The following is a 24,229-nucleotide window of genomic DNA, read 5'->3' on the forward strand; positions in this document are numbered from 1 at the left end:
ACATGAAATATTTTCACCAGATATGTAAAGTACAAATGTCTGCACAGAGCACAATAGTCTTCTTCCTCTCATGTTCTATGTAGCACTTTGTGGAAAAAGTAAGCATTGGTCACAGAAAACATTGGAAATGATTTCGTTTTGGGGATTTGGGTCCCAGGCAGATCCCTCCTGATTAGCTTGGTAGATTTCTCCCCCAAGTTTCTCTCGACCCAGTTACATAGTTGACAGAAAGTAAACAAGACTCATTAAATAACTGGTACTACCCTCAAATTCTGGGAAAAAAAGATAAACAAGGTTGGTTAAAGAATGAGCGTAGAGGACGTCATGTGCTCTCGGAGAGGTTTCAAAAACGGGGTGAGTAGAGGGGAGTAGGAGATATGTAAGCCATAGATGGTTGGACTATGCCCAGTAGGACAGCCCCATGGCGCTTTTTATGGCTGATGTTTGTCCTATGTGCTTTCTTTCAGCTGCATGGACTCATTGATATTGTTGTTGTCTTGTGTGTGCAGGACAGCTGGTGAGGAGCTGCTGGTGAAGGCATCAAAGAGACCTCGTAGGAGGCGCAAAGGCAAGCTGCCCAAGAACTATGACCCCGAGTCGACGCCAGACCCCGAACGATGGCTCCCGCGCCACGAGCGCACTGGTTTCCGCAAGAAGAAGGACCGCAGGGCCAAGGATGTGGGCAAAGGCACGCAGGGAGCTGCATCAGGTGGCAGCGATCAGTAGTGAGTAGATTAGAATGGCCTCTTTTCTAATGCTGGCCATCCATTCCATCTTCTACTGGCCACTCAGCTTGGTTTTTAGCAGCATCAATCAGCCTTGGCCTGGGTGCATGAGGTGGAAATTGTCTATCTTGGATGAAATTTTGCAAGATGTCATAATATGATCATGACAAAGAAAGAATACATCACCCAATTAGGCATATGTACTAGTGTGGGATACTCACTCCATGCCGACTGTGCCGACACTCTCATTGGCCTACTCCCTAAGTGCCAAATTTGAAATTTCGGGCATGCTTGAATTTTTCTATTGGGTATGATTGTAGGTATAGTAAAACATCTTTACATCGTAATGGAGGGGACCAAAAGGGTCTAGCCGGTTAAGATGGTGAAAAGTGCCCCCAGATGTTTTGAAAAATAAAAAATACACCCTTAAATGCGTACAAAATTATGTGTTTCCCCAAAGTTTCAGGCCTTAACAATGGATGATAACCCCAAAAAAAATTGAAACATGATTCTTAGTTTTTTTAACCATATCTCCAGTTTTTATTTTTGTAAAATCATTTTCTTGATTTTAAAATGTAAATACATTTATTTTCTACCATTCTGATTTTTCTCAAAATATTTTCACCGAAAGCTAAACTTTTATGTAAGTTTGAGATTTTCAAAATTAAATTAGGAAACAATAGACACGCCGAAAAAATATATATTCTTACCCCTATCTTAAAGTATATTCCTAATTTTTTCCAGATTTTTAAAATTGGTGGAACAGGGTCTAAAACATGAATAACTGCTTCGTGCCATTTGCACCTATGTATTCCAGGAGGATATTTGGTTTGATTGTTGAGAGCAACTATTGTTGATCAGTTTCTAATATTATTGATTAAGAATAAAAATTAACATAAACAATGCATATCACACTTAGATTAATCGTAATTATTGTTTTTAAACATTCTGTTAAGCTTTAACCTTCTGTCGGGAGCAATGGATCCGATAGGCTCAGCGCTCTTCTTGCCAATAGTTGTCATAGACCCTTTTTACTCATAGTATTGTTTGCTTTTACTCACTATATGCAGCCTTTTGGTTTTCGCACTCATGCCAACAGATCAATGGCAAATTATTTACCATAATTAAGCAAAATAATAGCATTATTGGATATATAATATATCAAAATAAAAAAACCCTAATCATAGAATTCACATGATAATGTAAATTACATATAATAACACTTATGCCTAAAGAGAAGATTAAATTGCACCTTGCTGTATCGGTTTGGGAAATGATGATGGTGTGTATAAGGGGAATATACATTGTACAATTATGTTATTTTACATCATTGTGCCTGAACTCAGCAATTCCAATATTGTGCCTGACGGAAGGTTAAGTTAGCCCTCAAGCTTCGAGAAATACCAAGTCTGCCGAAAATGATTTTTTACATATCTCCTGACTCTTATTAACTATGTATTTATCAAATTTATTAATTATACCACCATGTCCGGTATAGTCCACAAATTTCCACAGGGAAGAATGACACCTCGGTAGCTTAACTGGCTAAAGCACTCGGCTGGAAATCGAGGGATCCGGGTTCGAATCCCGGTCAAGGCGAATGATTTTTTCTCTGTGGATTTTTCGCACAATATGTATTTATCGTCTACATTTGAGCCAACTTCCTAATAGTGCGAGAATATGACTGAATATTAGGGGACCAGTTTTTGACGAAGCGATGTCACTTCCTCATTGTTAATGCCAGCAATAGGCTTTTGTCTGATGTCCAATTTCTCAATCGGTGAATTTGAAACAATACAGACGAGTCCCTTGCAGCAATGAGAGAGAAAATTATTAGGATAAATTGCTAAATGAGGGGCTAGTTTCCATGAATGTTACGCTGCTTATAAAAGTCTACATGCGTGTACATTGTAAGAGTTAGTCTAATTCAATGGAAATAAGTGGGGCAGTCGAAGGATCTCGTCCGTTGACACCTGGTATTCGCTGAGATGGAAAAGGAACCAGAGTCACCACATTCGGAAGGAGCAATGGCAGCATTTGAGCTTGAGAAATGCACAGTTATTATGTTCCAAAGGAACCAGGCAGCTTCCTTATGCTATACAAAGTTGAGTTATAGAAGATTCCATTTTCAAGTTGAGGAACATGGAGAGATATGATATTCTTTAGTAAATAACTGACAGGGTTAGAGATTGTGCTGTTAACAATGGTATAACGAAACTTTTATTTTAACAATATAACAAGAGTGTTTTTTCGATAAAAAATTGCTCTTTTCAATGAATGGTATTATATAATGGAGATATTATTTAAAATTATTTTTTAAATGTAATATAAAAAATCATTTTGCGATAAAGCGTAGCTACAACAACATATGAATTCATTTTTAAATTACATATCCGTTCTATTTCTTGGTTTTACAAATATAACGTTTATAACTTCATTGGTAGAGTATTACATTAAAGCCAATATATTTGTTCTAATGGACAGTTATGTCTACAAGGAGAAAGAATATGGATAAAAATGTGTAAGGCCCGGCATTCGCTGCAAGGAAATAATCGCACACAAAAAGTTGCTTAACACAGCTTAGTTCATGAAGGAATTTATCTAAGGAGATTAGTGACGTGGTCTTGTTCAATGATATCTTGTGCCGTAAATGGTGTACTGGTGTGACTTTGGCCGTTTTCCTCTGGTCACATCATTGCGAAATCTTACGTATGTACAGAATCAGAGTTAAAATTGCTTTGAGTAAGGCGGCGAACGCACGGAAGAATGCACTGCCGCTATAGAGGGGAAAATAGGCCCTCCTCTACTTGCAGGCATGGATTCTTGCAATTTCAACAAATGTTTTCAATACTAACCTGCGCAATGATTTGTCCAGGGTGACAGCCTTTATGCATATTCGAAAAGACAATTTACCAATTATCATGACTTCTGTCATATTTGCACAGAAATTAGGAAATTAAAGCTTAACAGAATGTTTAAAAACAATAATTACGATTAATCTACGTGTGATATGCATTGTTTATGTTAATTTTTATTCTTAATCAATAATATTAGAAACCGATCAACAATAGTTGCTCTCAACAATCAAACCAAATATCCTCCAGGAATAAATACAGTGGAACCCCGATTTGTCGTTCCTGCATTCATCGTTTTCCCGCATTCATCGTTCGCCGCTCCTGGTCCCAAATTAAGTTCCATAAAGACAATGTAATTTTTTCCCGCATCTATCGTTCCCTGAAGTATCGTTTTCCCGCATTGATCGTTCGAAGATCGCGGTCCCGCCGTATAATTTTCCCGCATTCATCGTTTGACAAAAATATGACGAAGTGTTTACAACGTGTTGTTTATGGCTAATAACGACAGACACAAAGTTTGAATCTTCCCCAGGAGATTGAAATATGATAGGGAGAAGCTGAGTGCCGTGGGATAGTCACATTATCGCATTTCCCAAGATCCGGTATCCCCCTCCATTCAGCACTCGCCTCCTCTGTTGAAGCTTTCTTCTTCTCCTAAATAAAAAAAAGGTCCCAGCTCGAGCAGGGATCTTATTACCACGACCTTAGCTTCGAAAGAAAATATAAAGTTACTTGAGAACAAAAGAAACCTTTTTCACACCTCCCCCTGTCTCGACCGCTGACTTTTTTTTAGCCGACTCCCTTCAAAGACGGAGGTCAACTGCTGGATGAATCACCAATTAGCCCAAAAGGTATCTAAAAATGAATTTCGGCAATTGGTATTATACTTTTATTATATTGATATATTAGTGATGTGCACGTAATTCAGTAAAGATTGATACCAAACACGACATATTTCTAACGTTATTTAAGCATTTTAAGCAAGGAAATAGTTGGAATAATACGATGGTGATTTCTGGCGAATAACGATATCCTCGCAGCTGATAGTGAGCTTCACGGCAGTTGATGCGATTTTTTTTTTTCGAAAACAGGGCGTCTGGTTACAATTTACGATTTATGGTACAAGTTTCACTTGTCTGAGTTGCTAACGAAGCGATGTCTTCTCAGGATATTTTGTTTCTCTCGACTAGCAATCTGAATTCATCTGCTCATCTAGAGCTACGCTACTTATTGTTAGAAATGAGTGGGTAAGTTGCCTTCTCTATAGGATAAAAAATTTCATTGCGCAGTCATATGGTCATGCTTCACCCTCTGCAGTAAGCTATGCCTACGCCGTACGCGATAGCATTAGTGCTGAACTTCTCCTACGAGTGGTTCCGTACTTTCCGGGGTGGGTTGACTTAAAACTAGCGAGTGTTTTCCGTGTGGGTTCAATGGAGTCCGTTTTCATTTTTATTAGTTTTATTCTTATTCGTCTTCGGACCATGGCCCTTCCGAAGACACAAGTGAGAACTTTAAAAGATGGACTGAAAATAATTGATGATGAAGAAAAGAATCCGGGCTAGAATGCGTGAATATTGCAGAACGCTTCGGTATGTCCGGTAGGACATGACGGCAGGGGTGGGGGTAGAGCGAGATCCCTGGTGAAAACAAGAGGTGGGATGAAGCCGAGGATCAGGTGGGCGTGCCGCTGACGATTAACGCCACATTGCCTCAATCATATTAAAAATTTAATTGCTAGAAAGGAACATTTCAAATAATAAACTATTTTTGGCCTTCTTGATCCATTTCATAACCAATAACTGCGACGGCGAAATCAGTTGTTTGAGGCATAACACACACATTTCTCTCGTAAATACGCGTACTTGAAATGGCATTTAATGGATAAGAATTTTTACATCAGAAAGAAATGCATAATAGCCGTGAAAATTCCGAGTGGAGTGCAAACATTTTTTAGCAAGGCGGCTTGTTCTTTTAGGATTTTAGAAAGAGAGATAAGTCGAATCAAATATATGACCTAAGTGTTTCGATAAAGTAATAATATTCCTGTAATCAACTGAAATCTCGTTTGAATCCATTAATGAATGTCATAATTCGCAAAAATCCAGCGGATCCTGGGACATAGGCAACCCGGACAACATTCCCGCATTTATCGTTTTCCCGCATTCATCGTTTTTTTCATCCATCCCCCTGAAAAATGACAGATCGAGGTTCCACTGTAGATGCAAATGGCGCAAAGCAGTTACTCATGTTTTAGACCTTGTTCCACCAATTTTAAAATTCTGAAAAAAAAAGTTGGAATATGCTTTTGAGCAGGGGTAACAACATATACTTTTTTGGCGTGTCTATTGTTCCCTTGTGTGTCTATTTTTAAATTTAATTTTGAAAATTTCAAACTTACATAAAAGTTTAGCTTTCGGTGAAAATATTTTGAGAAAAATCAGAATGGTGAAAATAAATGTATTTACAATTTAAAATCAAGAAAACGATTTTACAAAAATAAAAACTGAAGATATGGTTAAAAAACTAAGAATCATGTTTCAATTTTTTTTTTGAGTTATTATCCATTGTTAAGGCCTGAAACTTTGGAGAAATACATAATTTTTTATGCACTTTAGGTGTATATTTTTTATTTTTCTAAACAACTTGGGGCACTTTTCACCATCTCGACCTGCTAGACCTTTTGGGCAATATGATGTATGGAGGTTCACTATAGAGAGGTTTCAGTGATAAGCAGCATATTTTCATATCCTTCGGAAATGAAAGTCACTGCTGTCTTTTAAACCAACATATTTATGTGTTTAACCAAACATGCATGCATTACTGAACATATATTTATTATTTAATAATTACAGAAAGAAAGCGCTATCGCATGATTTATACCATGATCAAGAGAAAACGATGTGACCTCTCTTAATTCAACTGTCACTTAAAATGATGAGGATAGTTGGATAGTGGATACCTTTTTTCTTATTTACTGTTAGGTATGCTCTCATATGGAACAAAATGGCCACAAGTAATGATTAACGTGAAAGTTACAGCATATTAAAGGTGTATAAGAAAAAAAATAAGAGTGAAACATTAATCGCTGAAAATGTCATGCCATGTACATAATTGTGGCTGCATTAATTTTCTCTAGTTGTCTCGGTACGATTTTGCGGAGGTAGTTAGGCCATCTCGGGGTTGTCTCCTTGGTGTGATAAGTGGAGGTTTTACGAGATATAGAGGTTCACTACAAAGAGGTTTGCCTATAAATTTACATGTAAATCTGATGGGACCGTGGGGGTGGTATGAAGTAGGGAGGTTTATGATGTAATGAGGTTCACCACATAAGAGGTTTTACAGTAATTACCTCTCCTGTACCGCTAAGGTGCCAGCAGTTATACTTCATTTTGCATTTCTGGATTTAGATACATGTACAACTTACATTTATCTAACGCTGGTAAATTCATAAAAAAATTTAACCTCGTGTAATAAATCTTCTGATTCCATAGTAATTTTCCAGTACTGAATGCAATTAACACCACATGAACGTTAAAAGAAATTTTGTATATAATAAGCACAACTATCCATGTAAGCTAATGAAATAAATCTGCTTATAATCTAAGCAATACAGTAAAACCTCCGTACAACGAATTTGAGGGGACCGGGAAAATCATGACTTCGCTGTAGAGGGTTTCGTTGTATAGGGGTAACGAGCGGGTTGCGTCTTCGAGGGGCACAACATGTTCTGTGTGCTTTACGATGCAAGTCGAGTAAATTTTTCAATCTTGCTTCATTCGCCATTAAAACCTTCCCTAGAGTGATGATAAACAATTTTTATTTTTTACCTTCTAATACCGTGGCTATCACCGCGTGATTTTCAATCTGCGTATTTCTTATTGAAATTACAGTAAACTCTTGATTTTACGAAGTCAGTGGGACCGGAAAATTGGCACTTCGTAAAATCGAGTTTCGTAAATTCAAACCTTTTTCATAAGTCACAAAAAAAATGTTCGCTTTTGTTTCTTCCGCCGTTTTTTGTCTTTAGTTGTCTTATTTAACTGTTTTCGGTGGTTATTCTTGGTATAATTCATAGAAAAGGCTTTTTGCTATCGATTTATGATGTGAAAAATCGTTAAATAATTATACCACCATAAAATTCCCATTTCTTGTTCATACTTCAACATCAACGATCGCTAAAGAAATTCCCGACCAGTTTAGAAAACGTAATCAAATAATGAATTGCAATGTTTATTATAAGAATTTAAAGTAATAAATTTGTGGTTAGGAGCCAATAGCTACTATTAAGTATGCAAAAGATAGATATTTGTTTCTGACACCCACGGAATTTTAGCGGCAGCCAGCCTAACCGCCATTTACGTCGCCCTCTATCGCTCAGTGACAAGAAAAAAAAAGAAAAACAAGGGTCTTTGCCCGTTTCCAAAATAACCTTCGTAAGTTAATATTTCGAGTTACTTCGTATTTTCAGCAGAATGTGATCTATTTTCACTGAGATTCAATTACGATCATAAATAACGTAGGATGTGATTATCTTCTGGCGAATATTTGAAGTAAATTCTGTTTGAGTTCTCCGTCCGACTGCTGTGTTCCATCATCTTCGCAGACGTTGCCATAAAAGACTTAATTCTTCATCAGGACTGTATTCTTCATACCGGGTGTGAGGTGACCTGTTCATATAGTATGTTTCTCTCCTTTTATGCCGACAGGAGCAAGGTTCCAACCGGAAAACGACAGGAGAAACATCTTACTGTATCGGAGAAATATAGATAGAAACGTTATTATCCACATTGATTGTTTTCCTACAAGAGACGTTTTATCATTTCTCAACGTGGTTAAGTATTGGTTCACTAGCGTGAATTCCCAAAAAATGACACGCAAAAACCTGTACCGTCACCTCATTTAGTTTTCGTGTTCCTTTCTCCGCCGTATTGAAAGTTATGCAAAGGATCATTGACATAGAGAGAAGATTTTCTTAGTTTTAGCACTAAAAAATAGTCGCGCCATAATCGTAAATAAATATAGTGTGGAAAGAGCAAAGAAAATAATTTCAAATGAAAAGTCAGCTGAGAAGAAGAGAGACAATTATAAGCGCGGCACCATTTTCCCGATAGTGGAAGATACTTCTTCCGCCTCTCTCCGGTTAATAACTTCCCCCCGTTGCAGGTAAAGATGAACCATGCCCTTCTCCACAATCGGGGAACGTTCCCAGTGGGTGGGGTGAATAAGAGTGGGATGGGGATTGCCTGAGGGAAGAAGTGTGGTCAGCACAAGGACTGGTGAGGGGGGCAGGACAAAGAAGGGTGGGGAAATGGCCTTCAGCTCTGCCTCAGTCTACTTTTGGGGGCCGTATTTTTTTGCGACGCACACAAGCTCAGTCACCTTAGGGAGGGAGTGAATGGGACATGCTGGGGAAGGAGGGGTTTGGGATGCGTAAGGAAGGTGGGTGTTAGCAAGATCAGCCAAAGGCGGCAGGAGGGAAGGGACAAAGGCTTTGGTAAGACAGAATCCCAGCATGGGAGAACGGGGAAGCGCGTGAGAAGAAAGTTCATGGTTAGACTTGGAAGTGCGTCTTCATTACGAGAAGCCTGAAATATAAATTGGCGGTAAATAGAGCCCAATACTTAAGATATTTAAGTTGTTCATTCACAAAGGCCAATATATACACGAAAAGATATTATGGCGCGGATTGCACGTGTCAACGTCCATTTCGGGATGTTATTAATTTCTGTTCCCATTTATAAAAGTAGCAAATAGATTTGAAAGAATGATAATCATGAACAAAAATATCTAAATCGATATCCAAACGCACATGAGCAAAATAGATGAATGTATACATACCGATCCATCGCAAGTAATACCGCTCAAGCTTCTTCCGGTACAGGACTTTAAAATCCTGGATAATGCCTTGATCCAAGGGCTGGGACTTGCTAGTCGAGTTCGGGGGTAAAAAGAGGACTCGAACATTAGCCAATTTTAGATCTTCCACGTAGTTATGGACGGTGGCATTATCCATTATTAAAACAATTTTGCTGTTCTCTCCAGCAATTTTTCTTTGTAGTCGTATAACTGTTTGCTGGAAAATTCCTCGGGGCATCCAGCTATTTTTAATTTCATGGTAAAAAACGGGGAGGGCTTCCAATTTTACATGTTTTAAGCACCGTGGCCTTTCAAATTTCCCAATGACAACGGGCTTATTTTGTCCGTGCCCGTTTGGTTGATGCACAGCCCCACAGTAACACGTACTTTACTCTTTTTCCCCCCATGGCACCTTTGCCCTTTGAAATCCAGGGTTGAGTCAGGTAATGCATTAAAAAATAGCCCAGTTTTAGGGGCCAGCGAGGGTGAGCTCGTCGAGGAAAGGGTCCCGGATTAGGGACCCTTCGAAGTGCTTCAGCGAAAAGTAGTCAAGTAGTCTTCGAAGTACGTTCACAGCAGTGCAAAGGGTTATTTAGGGGTGTACGGAATACTCCGCGCGACCTTCCTGACATGTTAAACTACGAATTATTGTCGATGCTATGTTTATGAACAGGCACGTAAATAGGGGCATAATGTCAGGCGCGATATTTTAACTGAACTCCTACTCCCCCTAAATTCCCACAGTGAGGTTTTTGGCGACCCACTTCTCTCCAAAGTTGCATTATCATTTACGATATCGCACTTTTGATGGACCACAGTTGGAAGCGCTGATTTTTTAGCTACTTACGCCGGCGTAACTAGTTTTGTTGACAAATTTTTCGCCGTAGTTCGTATAAACGAATGCCATTTGCTCCTAGGGACCGAGCCGAGGTTCGTAAATTCAAAATATTTCGTATAATCGAATAGCGCCATGTATTTAGCATAGGCTTTTCACCGGGACCGCAATATCACTTCGTATAATCGAAAACTTCGTAAAATCCTGCTTCGTAAAATCAAGAGTTTACTGTACTATTTTCATCATCCATTCTTCTCTACGTCTCATCGCTTACTTTAACTATGGCCTGAAATTTAAGGAGCGCCAAAATTAATGTCAAAGGATCACGTCTTAAAGAGTGATCCATAATTTTCATGAGTATCTAGTCGGCATTATTCTTCGTAAGTAATGAGTGCAATAATTGAAGTCGATATCAAATGGCAGTTTTGTGCAGCAAATTTGCCTGAAAGAGCAATATGCCCAAAGACTTACGAAATAAAGTGCATTGTTGGCATCCTATTGAAATTCCGGTAAATATCTATGTTCGTGACCGGTATGTACTAATATCTATAAACGACGATGGAAGTTAGGTGGAGCGTGTTAGTTACCACGAGTAAAATCGTGGAAGTCGGCAATCGAAGTAACAATGGCAATCTCAGATGATAATGCATTCAGTATGACTGATACTCCTCTCAGGTATGACTTAATAGAAGCTGGACACGATCGGTATTCTGCTGGTACACCCATTCCTCGGTGCCAAAACGCAGTACTATCCTCGAGTAAGCCAGGTAATATTTGAATCCACGCTTTGTCGCCTTTCATCCAGTGTTTAGGAGAGACTAAAAATCTCCATACGGTTTCAACTTTACCACGAGAACCAAGAACCGAGAACTGTCATCAGTAGGCTGCCGCGGGCTACACTCAGCGAAACCAAGCTTACGCAATTACCGTATAAGCTTGTGTAAGAGACGCACACGTGTAAAAGGCGCACCCCTATTTTGAGGATCGAAGCCATAAAGAAAAAATATTTTGCGACATTTTTTTTATCCTATCGTGCGGTGTTGCAGACGTATGCCTGGAATTTCGACAGTTATCGAAATTTCCTCTTTCAATACTATTTGAAAGAGGAAATTTTGATAACTGCGGCGGCATAAGAGGGAGTAGAAAGAGTTCTGATCCTCTTTTTGCATACGCCATCGCTCTACGTTGCTTGTCCTACTCATGAACAATTTTGTTTAAAAGCTCTCGCAGCAGTATTGCAATAGAATTGCAGCCGTGGAAAATTTTAAGGCAAAACACGACAGGCAAATGGCATGAACTTTCCCAAGAGATTGAACAACAATCGGGGCAATCTCAGCGCCGTAGGATAATAACCACGTCGTAGATTTAAGGCCCCTTGCACACGCACCGATTTTGGACGGCCGGTAAAATATCGGCCGTCCACATTCCAATAGTGAACAATGGGAGAGCATTGGAGCTTGCACACATACCGACCACACGCCGGCACCGGCAAAATGCCGGTTAGCTGCCGGCTATTGTCACTGTGGATCGCCGACGCCGGCTCAAAAACTTAGCAACGTATCGTTTGACTGGTAAAAATCCGGCGTGTGAGCAAGCATCGCTTCGCCGGTAAAATATCGGCCAATATTTTACTGGCCGTCCAAAATCGGTGTGTGTGCAAGGGGCCTAACGGAACTACACTCGGCTCTCCATCAGCTAATGCCTCTGCCGTATTTTTCCTTTCCGAGACTCCACAGGAAAATATCAAATTACAGGGGAACAATGGAAACGTGTTTCATCCCTACCCCATTCCACCAACTGACCTTTTTCGGTCTACCAGGTTCAATTCCCCGAGTTTCTGGAGGTCAAATGCTACGTGAGTCACCTTCTGAGCTCGAAGATATCTCGATATCTTTCAGCAATTGTATGACACGCACGAGGTTCTAAAAAGAATTAGGCCTAACGCGACGTATACCTTACAGCATTTAAGTTTTTTGAGCTCTAATTGATTGACACAAAGATTTATAGCTAAAATAAGGCTACTAATATTCAATATAGTCCAAACAGCACAATTTCGGAAGAAACAAGCGTAGCATAAGAGCATTCAAACAAGACGAGACGGACTGGAAACTCGGGCAACGCAAACTGCGTATATCACATTGCTGCGCCTTCGCCCCTTCGCTTTAAAGGCAACGACGTCACATGCAAGATCGGACGTGTTCTTCCCTTGCTCCTTCGCTCGTAGCTTTAAATACGGAGGGGAGGGAGCGCGCTCCTTCCCCTCGACCTCTCCTTCAGCGCTCTTCACTTATAAGCATTTCCGATTTCTTCTATCCACCATTAAGTCCAACAATGAGCACACTCGTTCGAATTTTTTCAACCGCAGGTTTTGACACCAATATTACTATATGCAGTATAAATGCCGCGGGATGCCCACTCGTGGCAATAAATTTAGCGCGCGCTCCGGAGCGAATCACCCCGCGCGATCTTTTCAATGTTCCCCTCTGGGGTACCGACGTGACGGCGCAATGCTTGCAAGAAATTCAAACAGGAGCATTTTAAAATATGTCACTAAGGGAGAAACTCCCCTGCCTGCCGCTTGATTTTGACCCAGGGTTTCAGATGACTGACTCACGCTGAAAACCAAGGCCACTCAGTTCCCCTTGAACTTGCAACCGGTGAAGGAGAGGGGGGGAAGATAAGAAGTTTGTGTAAGAGGCGCACCCCCATTTTCGGCTGCAATATCTGGGAAAAAAGGTGCGCCTCTTACACGCGCTTATACGGTACTTTACCCACTGATAGACAAAAAACAACAACAAAGTATTCCCCGAGTATAAGGACTGTTGGAATCGCTAGGAATTCATCCAGTTCACCTCTTCATACTTATTGTTAGTCAATTTTAAGCGAGGCTTGTGGTTTTTCAGTCCTTTACCGAACGTATCTCTCATATGTGCCATTTGCAGGCCAAAACTGTTAAACTGGAATAATTAGTCACTAAAGCACTATCTAACCAATTCAATACGACTTACGTTAGCAATCAGTTACGTTACGTTAGCAGAGAATAAAAACGAGGGAAAGAACCTGATCCCACTCCTTTTCGCGTCTTTTATGACACTTGAAGGACTTCTGCCCTAACCAGGCGAAGATCGATAATCTGAAAACTCTAGTTGCACTGGTAATATTTCATGCTAACAATTTGGAGTGGAGATGTTTGCAGTTGGACGCAGCAAGAAGTCTAACCCCACGCACGCACTGAAATGAGGAGGAAAGGAGTGGATTTACAACTAACCACTCCCAAACATTTCATGCCAAAATGTCTATTATTCAATAACATTTCCCATCTGAAAGGAAGAAGAACTACGCACTTAGTCGACTGTTTCTCTACAATGCTGCTGTTATCTTCCTCCCCTTCCACATTTCTTCGGGGAGCCCTCCCTCGCCCATTCCTCTCCTCAGTGATTCCCCTTCCCCTAACCGAAATCTCATGCGTCTCCGACAGTGCGTGACCCTGTGGTCTGCCACTCTTCAAGTAACCCAACTTATTTGACACACACCCAGAAGGAGGACAAAATTCATGTATTAGTAATCTGCCTTTCGATTTATCTCTCCTTCACTTACCTCCTCACAAATATAAATACAGCATCGTCTACTGTCCTCGCTGTATATACAGTCAGCTCTCTTGAGACTTACCTCAGCTGAAACATTCCATGTTCTTTGCAAATGAGTACATTTCAGGTAGTTTAAACAAATTTCGAAAAAAAAATGGGTTTAAATAATATTTTTAATAACTAAGAGACGGTATCTGTTTTTAAGTTTTTTAGTCCAAAATTATTCTATTTAAAATAGTTTTGCAAAGTTGTCTGTCTCATCCTTTTTCTCATTTCTTTACTGGCTGCTTGCTCAACCTGCCGCAGAATTTTCAAATTTTTTATTCCATCTTCTGAAGTAATAAAAACTCACTCCAAAACATCTACTGCGTCCACCACTTCCTTCCAACTGGGGCGCACTACGCAATTGCTGGACTCTTCTCTCTCTTCATGGCTCACATCCTGTCTCTCTGTGATTATTTCAGGATCCTCATTCTTGCCAAAAACAGCGAGATCATCATCAATGTTTGCAAAGTCTTCGAAAGATACCCCTTCAATGTTTAACAATTGTGCGACTTCGCCCCATTCCTCCCTCTCCTCCGGCTGTGGGTCGTCTTGGACGTCCATCTCTCCGGGAAAGCCTGCCCTCCTGAAGCAATACGTGATTGCGCTCTTCTCTACTCCATCCCATGCAACACAGAGACGCTGAATGGCTTGCAGGATATTCCACTTCAGTGGCTTGATGTCTTCCGTGTTTCCTATTCTAGGTAGAAGATATTCAACCAGCTGCCTTCTATATGCCCTCTTCAAGAGGGAAATAATCCCCTGATCGAGTGGTTGCACTTTGCTCGTGCAATTAGGGGGAAAATGTACGACTTTCACGTTTCTCAGCTTCATATCTGATGTTTTGTGAGCAGTGCAGCCGTCAAGGAAAAGAAGAATTTTTCTATTTTTACCCCCATGACTGCGTCAAGTGATGCGAGCCACTCTCTAAATAAAATTGCTGTCATCCACGCACTTTTGTTATTCCCATAACAGCATGGCAATTTTTTAACATGCTTGAAGCACCTCGGACTAACAAACTTACCAATCACGAAAGGCTTCAACTTTTCTGACCCGTCACTGTTAGTGCAGAAAAGAACGGTCAATCTTTCTTTACTTCGTTTGCCCCCATGGCAAATTTCTCCCTTGCTAGCTAACGTGGAGTCCAGAAGGAGATTATAGTAGAAGCCAGACTTAAAAATGTCTTTGGGATCATACCCAGCCACCAAGGAAGGCAAATTTTTCTTCCACTCCTCCACCACGGCCACGTCGACTGCTGCTTCCTCCCCACATACCCTGAGAGTCGACCACCGACGCTTAAATCTTGAGAGCCATCCATTAGAGGCGTGGAAATCATCTATCCCTAATTTTAGGGCTATTGTTTTCGCCCAGTCCTGTAGGATGGACCCAGATAACGGGATATTGGCACTTCTCACTTCCGTAAACCACTCAAATACTTTCCTGTCTAATTTGTCATTTTTGCATGACCGAGACCTCTTCCTTTCCGGACCAAATTTCTCAATACCATTTCCCATCTTGTGCCTGTTGGCAATAATTGTGGAAAGTGTAGATGCCGGAATGTTAAATCTCTCCGCAATTGCTGTTTTTTTCTCTCCAGTGTCGACCGATTCCAAAATTTGCAACTTCGTTTCAATGTAGAGTTGTCGGCGTTTTTTGGTGGTATTGGCCATTTTACTGTAAAGGAATAATTATAAAAATAAGGAAGGAATAAAAATAACAGAAAAATACTTAATTTATAGAAAAATTAAGAAAGAATAATCTCAAAATATTTTCCAGTTCGTACTGTAGAAGCAAGTCCTGTTGTCACAATCAACTCGTGCAGCCGCTTCCACAGGTAATGACTAAAGCAGACTAGGACAGACTATTCCTATATATTCTCGTCTCCTAATAATCAGTAAAGCGAACAGGGAATGAGTTCCAGACTTCAATTGTCCTCGCACACAGGAAAGATATTCGAGTCTGAAGAGTCGCATCTTTGTTACTACTGAATCCATTGCGATGAAGATAAAATAAGTTGAAGACTAGCCACATTTTTTATATCATATATAAAAATATTGATAAATAAAAAAATATTTGGTTTTGAGCAAAACGTAAATAATGTCAAGTAACGTAAAAGATAAATTATTTTTCGTTACTTGACATTGCTGAGCGAAGCCATCAGGTACCATGCATGAAAATTTGGTTGGTGGGAGTTAGTGACTGGTCGAGTGGGGAACGGGTGTGCTGAAGGGGCGTGGCGGGTTGGAAGGGGGGACGGGAAGAGGAAAGGAATGATGTGATAGGCAAGGCACCTCAGGCCATTCGTCATACCATGTCACTAGGAGAAAGGGTAGGGTGAAGGTACGGAAGAGGTTTATTGCCACAGGTGATGGGAATTTACGGAAGGGAATAGGATTAAGCGCTAGAACGTAATAATTAGCCATGAAAGCGGAGCTGCAGTTTTTGAGTACCAATATTTTGTTATCAAAAATGTAGTTAAAATGCTATATCTTGAAGGATCACTGATAATATTATTCAAAATTGTGAAATAAATTGCCTTTGATTATTATACAATTGCAACAGATGAATTACTTTACGAGATGCAATACTTCAAAACATCAGTGATTTTAAATGGCAAAATAATTTCATGACGTAATAGAAAAATTGGTAGAGAATCATCAAATAAAATGCTTTCAGTGTTACCTGTCTTCCGCAACGTATTCGCCCAATCCGTGTCACAAGTATTAAATTTCTTGGCGATCGGCGTGGAAACCAAAATAGCGTCGAAATTCTTCCAGTTGGACCATATCCCCATCGAATTATGGGCATTCCATAAACACAATGAAGATGGTATCCTCAAGCAATCGAGCAAATATATGTATGATCTCGAGCAAACGCACCACTTGCAGGTTAACAGACTACATCCATCAAGGAAAAGACTGTTATATATATATTTGGTGGAGGGGATTCTCCAGATTTTCCTCTGGGATGTGGACGGAGTAGACAAAAATTTGCGCTCATTGGTTGAACACCAACCAATGAAGTTTTGAATACTTCGCCATAGTAAACATACATTGTCAACTCCGACGGTTCCCACCGTAAGAAAAAGTAGGTACAAATAAAGCCAATGCTTCGCTCTCCGTTAGCTGAGAAGGGTGATAGAGGAGTGGATGAGTAATCAGTAGTTATCTTAGTTGACTAAGGCCTTCACCGAGCAAGATCAGCAAGATCACATTACGTAGAAATCTTCTCAGGTTATCTTTCGGTACTGGGTTACAGCTGGCCGGCTGCCACTGTTACGCCCCCGCCCCTCTCGGTCCATTAGTCATCCGACCCACTCTCATCCTCCAGCTAACTGGGGGAGAGGGGGAGAAAAAGGCAACTCCCCTCCCAACTTCGCTCGCAACAACTCCGAAGAGACATTTGATATGTACTTTCGGAACAGGGGTCGCAGAGTGAGTTGATACGAGACAAGCAGATGGTGGCGAGCCAGTTCTACATAGTATGACTTATGGGGGCCGTGTTACACTCTCACGCGTTTAGAAAATATGCATGTGAATCCGAGGGCCCGTTTGAGCTTAAGCCTTTTCCGATGTTGCCGTCGATACTATCTTCATTGCCTTAGAAGACACGTCAACGGCACCCTCCGCTGCAGTTCTACTTCCTGCTTATTACGTAAATATCTAAGGAAAAATTATAAATTGTAAAATACTGCGTTTATTCTCAATAATTCGTTCTAGAGGGGCACTTTTCCTGTTTTGGGCCCAAGTGTGGACTTCGTTGTACGGAGTTTTCGTAGTTAGAGAGGTTCGTTAGGCAAGGTTTTTTTGCATGCATTATCCATTGGAAGGAACCGGGACCAGGCCATTGACTTCGAAATAGAGGGGTTTTCTTTAAAATTTCGTTGTATAGGGGTTCATTGTATAGAGGTTTCACTAACATTTTAGTTTAGGTTACATTTTCCATTCCTAATTTTTTGGATAAGGACAATTACTCAAGCTATCCTCCTTAGTTCATGTTATATCAGTCATATATGTTTGACGAAGAAAATATTATATTTCCCAAATTACGAGGTTAATTTAACTCTTCTGAGACATGTAGACCAAATTATTGTTTATTATTCTCAAATGATCATCATATTTATCTTTGAGATGGTGGAATTCATTTTCCATCAGCAATATATTTTCCTGCATCACAAGTTTTGTCTGCAGACGAACAATGGTGCTGGATGAGTTTCCATCTGTTTATACGTCACAGCTGCGATTGGAACACGCTCTGGGCTAAACAGTTTAAAAGAGCAGATTGGGAAGCACCCATTCTTTCCCTCAGAAGACTCCCTTCACCCTCCAAGCCACCTACGTGTCATCTTGTGATCCTCTCCAAGTCTCCCTTTTGGCCGGAAATGTAGCAGCATTTCACTTCACGAGTGCAACTTTCCACGAAGACCCACAGCAAGAGGTCGTAAGCTGTTTGCGGTGTAGGATATTCACACCTAAACGTGACGCTGCATCCAGATCTAGTGTCACCCCGAGAGCGAAACCGAACCATTGTGGGAAAAGCAAGCGGGCACTCCTACACTACTATCAATTATATGTGTCCAATCAAAATACTGCTCTAAACCCACATAGAAATATCTAAGATAGTGGAGGTATATTTTCTGTATTTCAATGGGAAAGTATGCCAAGCAACTGGTGATTTCAGGGACCTCACAAAAATGCTCTTCGTGGGCACATTCACTTATCATACGAAAGTGTAGTGCAGAGCTGTCAAGGAGCCATTATTGAACCATCAGTTTACCCGTTTGGGCTGGAAAACATGCAAAAGAGGCCTTATCAAAAATTCCATACCAGCCCCCAATGAAAATGATTAGATCTGAAATTGGTCAAGTGAGATCCGGTGGCAGATGAAGTTCTCAGTGAGGAAAACAGTGGAACTTCAATGTAGTTCTAGGCCTTAAGTGCACATATATGGACATTAGGTTCTTCATCTGTATTGTGAACAAAGAAGAACCATCATATTGTGCCTGTCTACCAGTTCCGGACTGTTTCTATGGAAACAGTGGTCCATATTGACCAATTTCAGTGCTGATACATAGGTATTTATTTTTGATTGGGTACGACCGATTCTGTTGTCATATAAAAACATACCACTTTTCTTTTGCAAAATGCTGTTCAGTTTGGACCTTTCCTCCCAAGAAAAGGGGTTCAGTTACCTAGAACTGTTGCACTTCAGGCGATTGGTCATGTTTCACATAACCTCTCTTTTCCCATAGGGAGAATTCAATTTCGATGGCTAAGTTCTAGAGATGTGCGAATAGTATCCGCGAATACTAGAAAGTATTCGATATTCGAGGTTTCGAATAGTTACGCGAAAAGTACCGCCTCGAATACCTCGAAGACTTTGAATTTCGCGTCATACACAGTCGCACACACGTCGTTGGTAGTTGACTCGGAAAAATGTAGAGAACTATGTAGTAATTTAGTGCTCGCAGCGCCGTTTTACTCAAGTTGACGAATTACATCAAATTCGTGGATTTTAGCGGTGAAAGGAGTTCGTCGAGGGGAACCGAAAATGGTTGGGTGAAAAAATCCAAAAATCCCCTATTCCCCCCACCAGGAGAACCTCAATGCCGTGGGATAGCAACCTTAGGGCATTTCCCATGATCCGCTATCCCCCTCCATTCAGCACTCGCCCCAACCACTCTGACGCTTTCCTCTTCTCCGAAGTCAAACAAAAGGTCCCAGCTCCCGCAGGGATCGCATTACGAAGACCCCTGCTTCGAAAAAAATATCGAGTTACGAGAGCAATAAAAACGTGTTTCACGCCCTCCCCCCTTTTCTCACCCACTGACCTTTTTCTGACTACCTGCTTCGAAGTTCCCCATTTCTGGATGTCAACTGCTGTGTGAGTACCATAGGATACCCTTACATTAGCACATTTCCCAAGATCCGGTGTCCCTCTCCATTCAGCACTAGCCCCCCCTCTGAGGCTTTCCTCTTCTTCGAAATAAAAAAAAAAGGTCACAGCTCGCTCAGGGATCATATTAGGAAAACCTTAGCTTCGAAAAAATACCAAGTTACACGAGAACAATAGAAACGTGTTTCGGGCCCTCCCTTTTCTCCCCCACTGACCTTTTTTTTCCCTAACAGCTTCGAAGTTCCCCATTTCTATGGAGGTCAACCGCTGCATGAGTCATCTATTAGCACAAAAGGTGTCTAAGAATTACTTTCGTCAATTGATGTCACACCTTTATTTAATTGAAATATTAGTAATGTGCGCGTAATTTCAAAAAGAGTAAGACCAAACACGACGTATTTCTGAGTTTATTTAAGCATTTTACGCAAAGAAATAAAAGTCAAAATACGACGGAGACTTAGCATTCTGGCGAAACTCGATATGAGCAGCAGAGCTTCTCGGGAGTTGATGCCGTATTTTTTCCCGAAAACATATATCAAGTCACAATTTATGAGTGGTGCTATAAATCTTTATTTGTTACAGTCCCAGACAAAGGGATATTTTCTCAGAATATTTGGTTTCTCCCTGATAGCAATTCCAATTCATCTTCTTATCTCGTGAGAACTCCCAAAGATGGACTAATAATAATAACTAACAAAATAATTGAAGAAAATCCGGGGGAAAAGAGCTTGTATTTTGCAAAATGCCTCAGATTGTCAGCTAGCACTTGGCAGCAGGAGTGGGGGGTAAAGCGATGTTATTTGAATTAATTATGTGCCCAATTGTTTCCATAAAATTAAAATATTCATTAATCAGCTAAATTCCTGTTCGAATCATTTAAAGGAAATCAAAATTACTCCCCAAAATCATGTGTTGCCTGCTGCATAGGCAACCGAGTCAAACATTCCAGCATTCATCATTTAGTATTCGAGGTATTCAAATATTCGAGCAATGATTTAATATTCGAATTCGAGAAATCTGCTATTCGACCCATCTCTACTAAGTTCTAACAACACGTATATCAAATTCGGCTGGTTTGAGACAGGTATCTTAAGGAGGAACCTGCGCTTCGAAATACTGCTTTCATTAGTTAGATAAACTCGATAACAACGAGTTAAAACCGCTAAATTAGTCATTCATAAAAATTAAAAGTAATGCTAAATCAATCAAAATAGCTCTACAATGCATGAATTTTACTTAAAATGGAATATTCTAGAGATATGAAGAATGGTTGTTATATTGACTCTTAGGTATCGGAAGAATTTCTCTGGAAATACAGTAAAGGTTTATAACTACATCATTTGTGATGAATAAAATGAACTTAACTAATGAGATCTTTTGCTCTGTTAATTTCAACCTAATTTGGAAAAATGGTTTATTTATAATTGCTGACCACCAACTTGACAACGCTGCCAACATATCGTAGTTTCACAGCGGTTGATCACCTTTGTTTATTTACGTTACCTCGTAAAGTTATGTTGCATTGTGACAATATTACTCGTTTTATTATCCCTTTTACTTAGCCTTAAGTTATTAAATATACCTTTGGGCTGAAGTGATAGCGTCATTATGCCGATTTAAAGGAAAATTTGTGTCTGAAGGTAAAGGTAAGAGCTTGGATTATTTGAGGAAACGAAATGTGGCCGAAAGTGAATCCATCAATTCCATCGAAGCGATTTCAACGAGTGCATCTGTTTAAGAATACCGAATCGTTTACGTGCATTTTTAATTTCTTAAGAAATTTTTGCAATATTTCCCAACATAAAGTGTCCATCATTGTTTAAATAATCAATATGTCTTGATTTATGAAGATTAAAGTCCCTGTCGAATGACTGACACAAAGCTCTTTAATGTTTATTTCTTTGTAGATTTTCAATTCAATAGCCTCATCCATACTATTAATAAGGAGTTGATTAGTGAAAATTAGAAACTGATGTGTCAGTTATAACCCAAATGTAATTCGAATCATTCGTATCAGGATAATTAAATAATACTTGTTCCTAGTGCCGAAGTTTCAGTAAATTTGGAAGGCTGGCATTGCAACTTCAACGGACTTATGTCAGCTGCCATCGATTGTTCAGGAATACATCCTAATTTTTATCCTCCTGCAATGACTTCATGAATAGGTAAATGTATTTACTGTTGTTTTTTCAAATTATGCTAATTGGACCTTTGGAAAACGTATCAAAGTAAATTGTTTGGTCAGTGAAAAAGGAAGTACTTTTTTCTATTTTATTTTATACTTTCGAAGAATTACATGGGTGAATATTCGATTAATTAGTACGTTCGCGAAGTTGTATTTCCAAATACTACATAGTCGGTACCCAACGGCAATATGCTTGTCTCGTGGTACATTCATTTACCTGTACACCTTATTCTAGACATTTAATATCAATTAAACTGATGATTAAATACATAATGCGCTAGATTTTCTACTTAACGCTTAGAACTTCTATTTAAATAAGTATTTTCTACAAATTGAAAACGATGCATATTTTTCGAAATAAACGTAAAAAAATTTGAAGTAGTATTCAGAAGAACAGATAAACTATCGCAAGTCTCATTATATTCTATCATTTTCGCTTTTGAAGCGATACGCCGACAATTTCAAGAGATGTATTGAATTCCGGTCATGATTATTCGCATGTTTATTAAAATGTAGTCGCATATAGGAATTACTTGAACAACCAGCACTGATAAATTTCATAATTCGGTGTATAGCACGTTTCGAGATGAACTGAATATTCGTTTAATGAATGCGTATAAAAATGACTCCGAAAAATCCAATTCACTGGAATTATGCAGCGGTCGACAAGTGCTATATCGCTCTTCATATTTAACCTCCGTATATTTGCAACGTTGCCACTACCTCCGCCGCATAATGGCTGCTCGCTCTGCAGAAAACCGGAAGTATATTCTTTAAACTTAAATACTGGCGCTAACATATCGGTAACCCCTTCTAAAAAAATACATATATTAAGCATCGATGTCTATTCTATGCTGTGCTAATTTTTCAACGATATATTTCGGGCCAAATTTGAGATAAAAAATGTTTTACAAGGGAAGGTCATCATTCTCCCATAAAGACAATGTATTTCAAGGTGGAAATCCGTCATTTTCAAATCCCTAAATCTTTCTTAAATGGCCGGTGACATAGTAATATTTTTTCACTATTCGATAGAAAAAATAATGAGTAACAACATATGTCAAAATAAGGGGAGGTTTTCGGGCATGTTTGAAATGATGGTTCCTCCTTAAGCAAAGTGTAATAACATTTAAAAAACAAAATAAATAGAATCAACAATTATGAATCAACTCTTTGCATTCAAATGAATGCTTCTTTCTCAGTTTTATGAACTTTTAGCTTTTAATTTCAGTGTACAAGTAAAAAAAATAATCATACTTTTGCTCTCCTGAAAAGTTGCTATTTTCAGATACATGTTGTTAGAACTTAGCCATGGATTTGTTGTTAGGGGATTTGTGGGGAATCTATAGGAGGCTTGTGTTGTTGTGGACAGCTGCCTTCCCTCTCTGTAGTGGATGGAGGGTGTGTGGTATCAACGGTACACATTTTCAAATTGTCTTGTGCTGTTTCCTTGCGCAGTGACATCACCAAGATGCAGACAACGGGAGGAGCTTCACCCAGCATGCGTCACGGCAGCCCTGGTGAGCCTGGGCCGAGGCAACAACAGCGCAAAGGTCAGCAACAGAAGAAGAAGCGCAAGGGAGCAAAGTGGTGAACCCTCCCTCCTGTTGTAAGATTGATGATTGCAATAAAATGGTTGGAACAAGTGCATTTAATTAATTATTGCTTATTATGGCAAGTGGGGGGCTGGCAGTCTGGTGGGGTTCGGCTCAAGCAATCAGTAAACCAAGGATGGGACATGGCAGAAATATAAAGTATATGTATGAGCAAACTTGAGAACAATGCCGAGTTTCTTTAAAGAAGATAAATGTTGGAAGTCTTTTTCTTCAAGCTACTGTGTTTTTAAATCGCAGTAATTGTAATTCTTTCTGTCGTATGCCTGAAGGAACTTGATGTAAACATTACCAGTAAAGAGAAGCTAATCACTGTTTACTTTCAAAACATGCTGGCCGATGGGATTAGATGAGATGTGATGAGCTGTTGAAGTTGCATAGAGAATCTTCCCTCAAAAAGACCTTGCTTCAATGGAAGGTTGACAGTGCCTTTTCCAAGAATTACCAAATTACTTGCCATAGTTTAACCTTTTCGCGCCGAGCTCCTTCGTGGGAAGTTGCTTTTGGCTCTACGTAGGGTTTGAGATTTTCTTTTTCGCCCCGTACGGAGTTTTTTTTTCTGCTTGTGACTGACCAGGTAGTCGCTTCCTCCTCTTAATGACCTTTCCTAGCGGGGTCCCTCGGCAACTGGGC

The 24,229-nt window shown here is 39.9% G+C and overlaps 1 protein-coding gene across 1 annotated transcript in view; it reads left to right on the forward strand.

Annotated features, from left to right (window-relative positions):
- LOC124155322 (signal recognition particle subunit SRP72) overlaps window positions 1-23,629 on the forward strand; it is a 122,538-nt gene extending 98,909 nt beyond the window's left edge. Inside the window, exons 11-12 of the mRNA XM_046529038.1 lie at window positions 510-725; window positions 23,442-23,629. Coding sequence (XP_046384994.1) covers window positions 510-725; window positions 23,442-23,577 — 352 coding nt within the window. The 3' untranslated portion in view covers window positions 23,578-23,629. The remainder of the gene's footprint in view (window positions 1-509; window positions 726-23,441) is intronic.
- Window positions 23,630-24,229: the final 600 nt, after the last annotated feature.

The sequence above is a fragment of the Ischnura elegans genome, chromosome 3 (assembly GCF_921293095.1).
Source record: "Ischnura elegans chromosome 3, ioIscEleg1.1, whole genome shotgun sequence".
Lineage (NCBI taxonomy): Eukaryota > Metazoa > Arthropoda > Insecta > Odonata > Coenagrionidae > Ischnura > Ischnura elegans.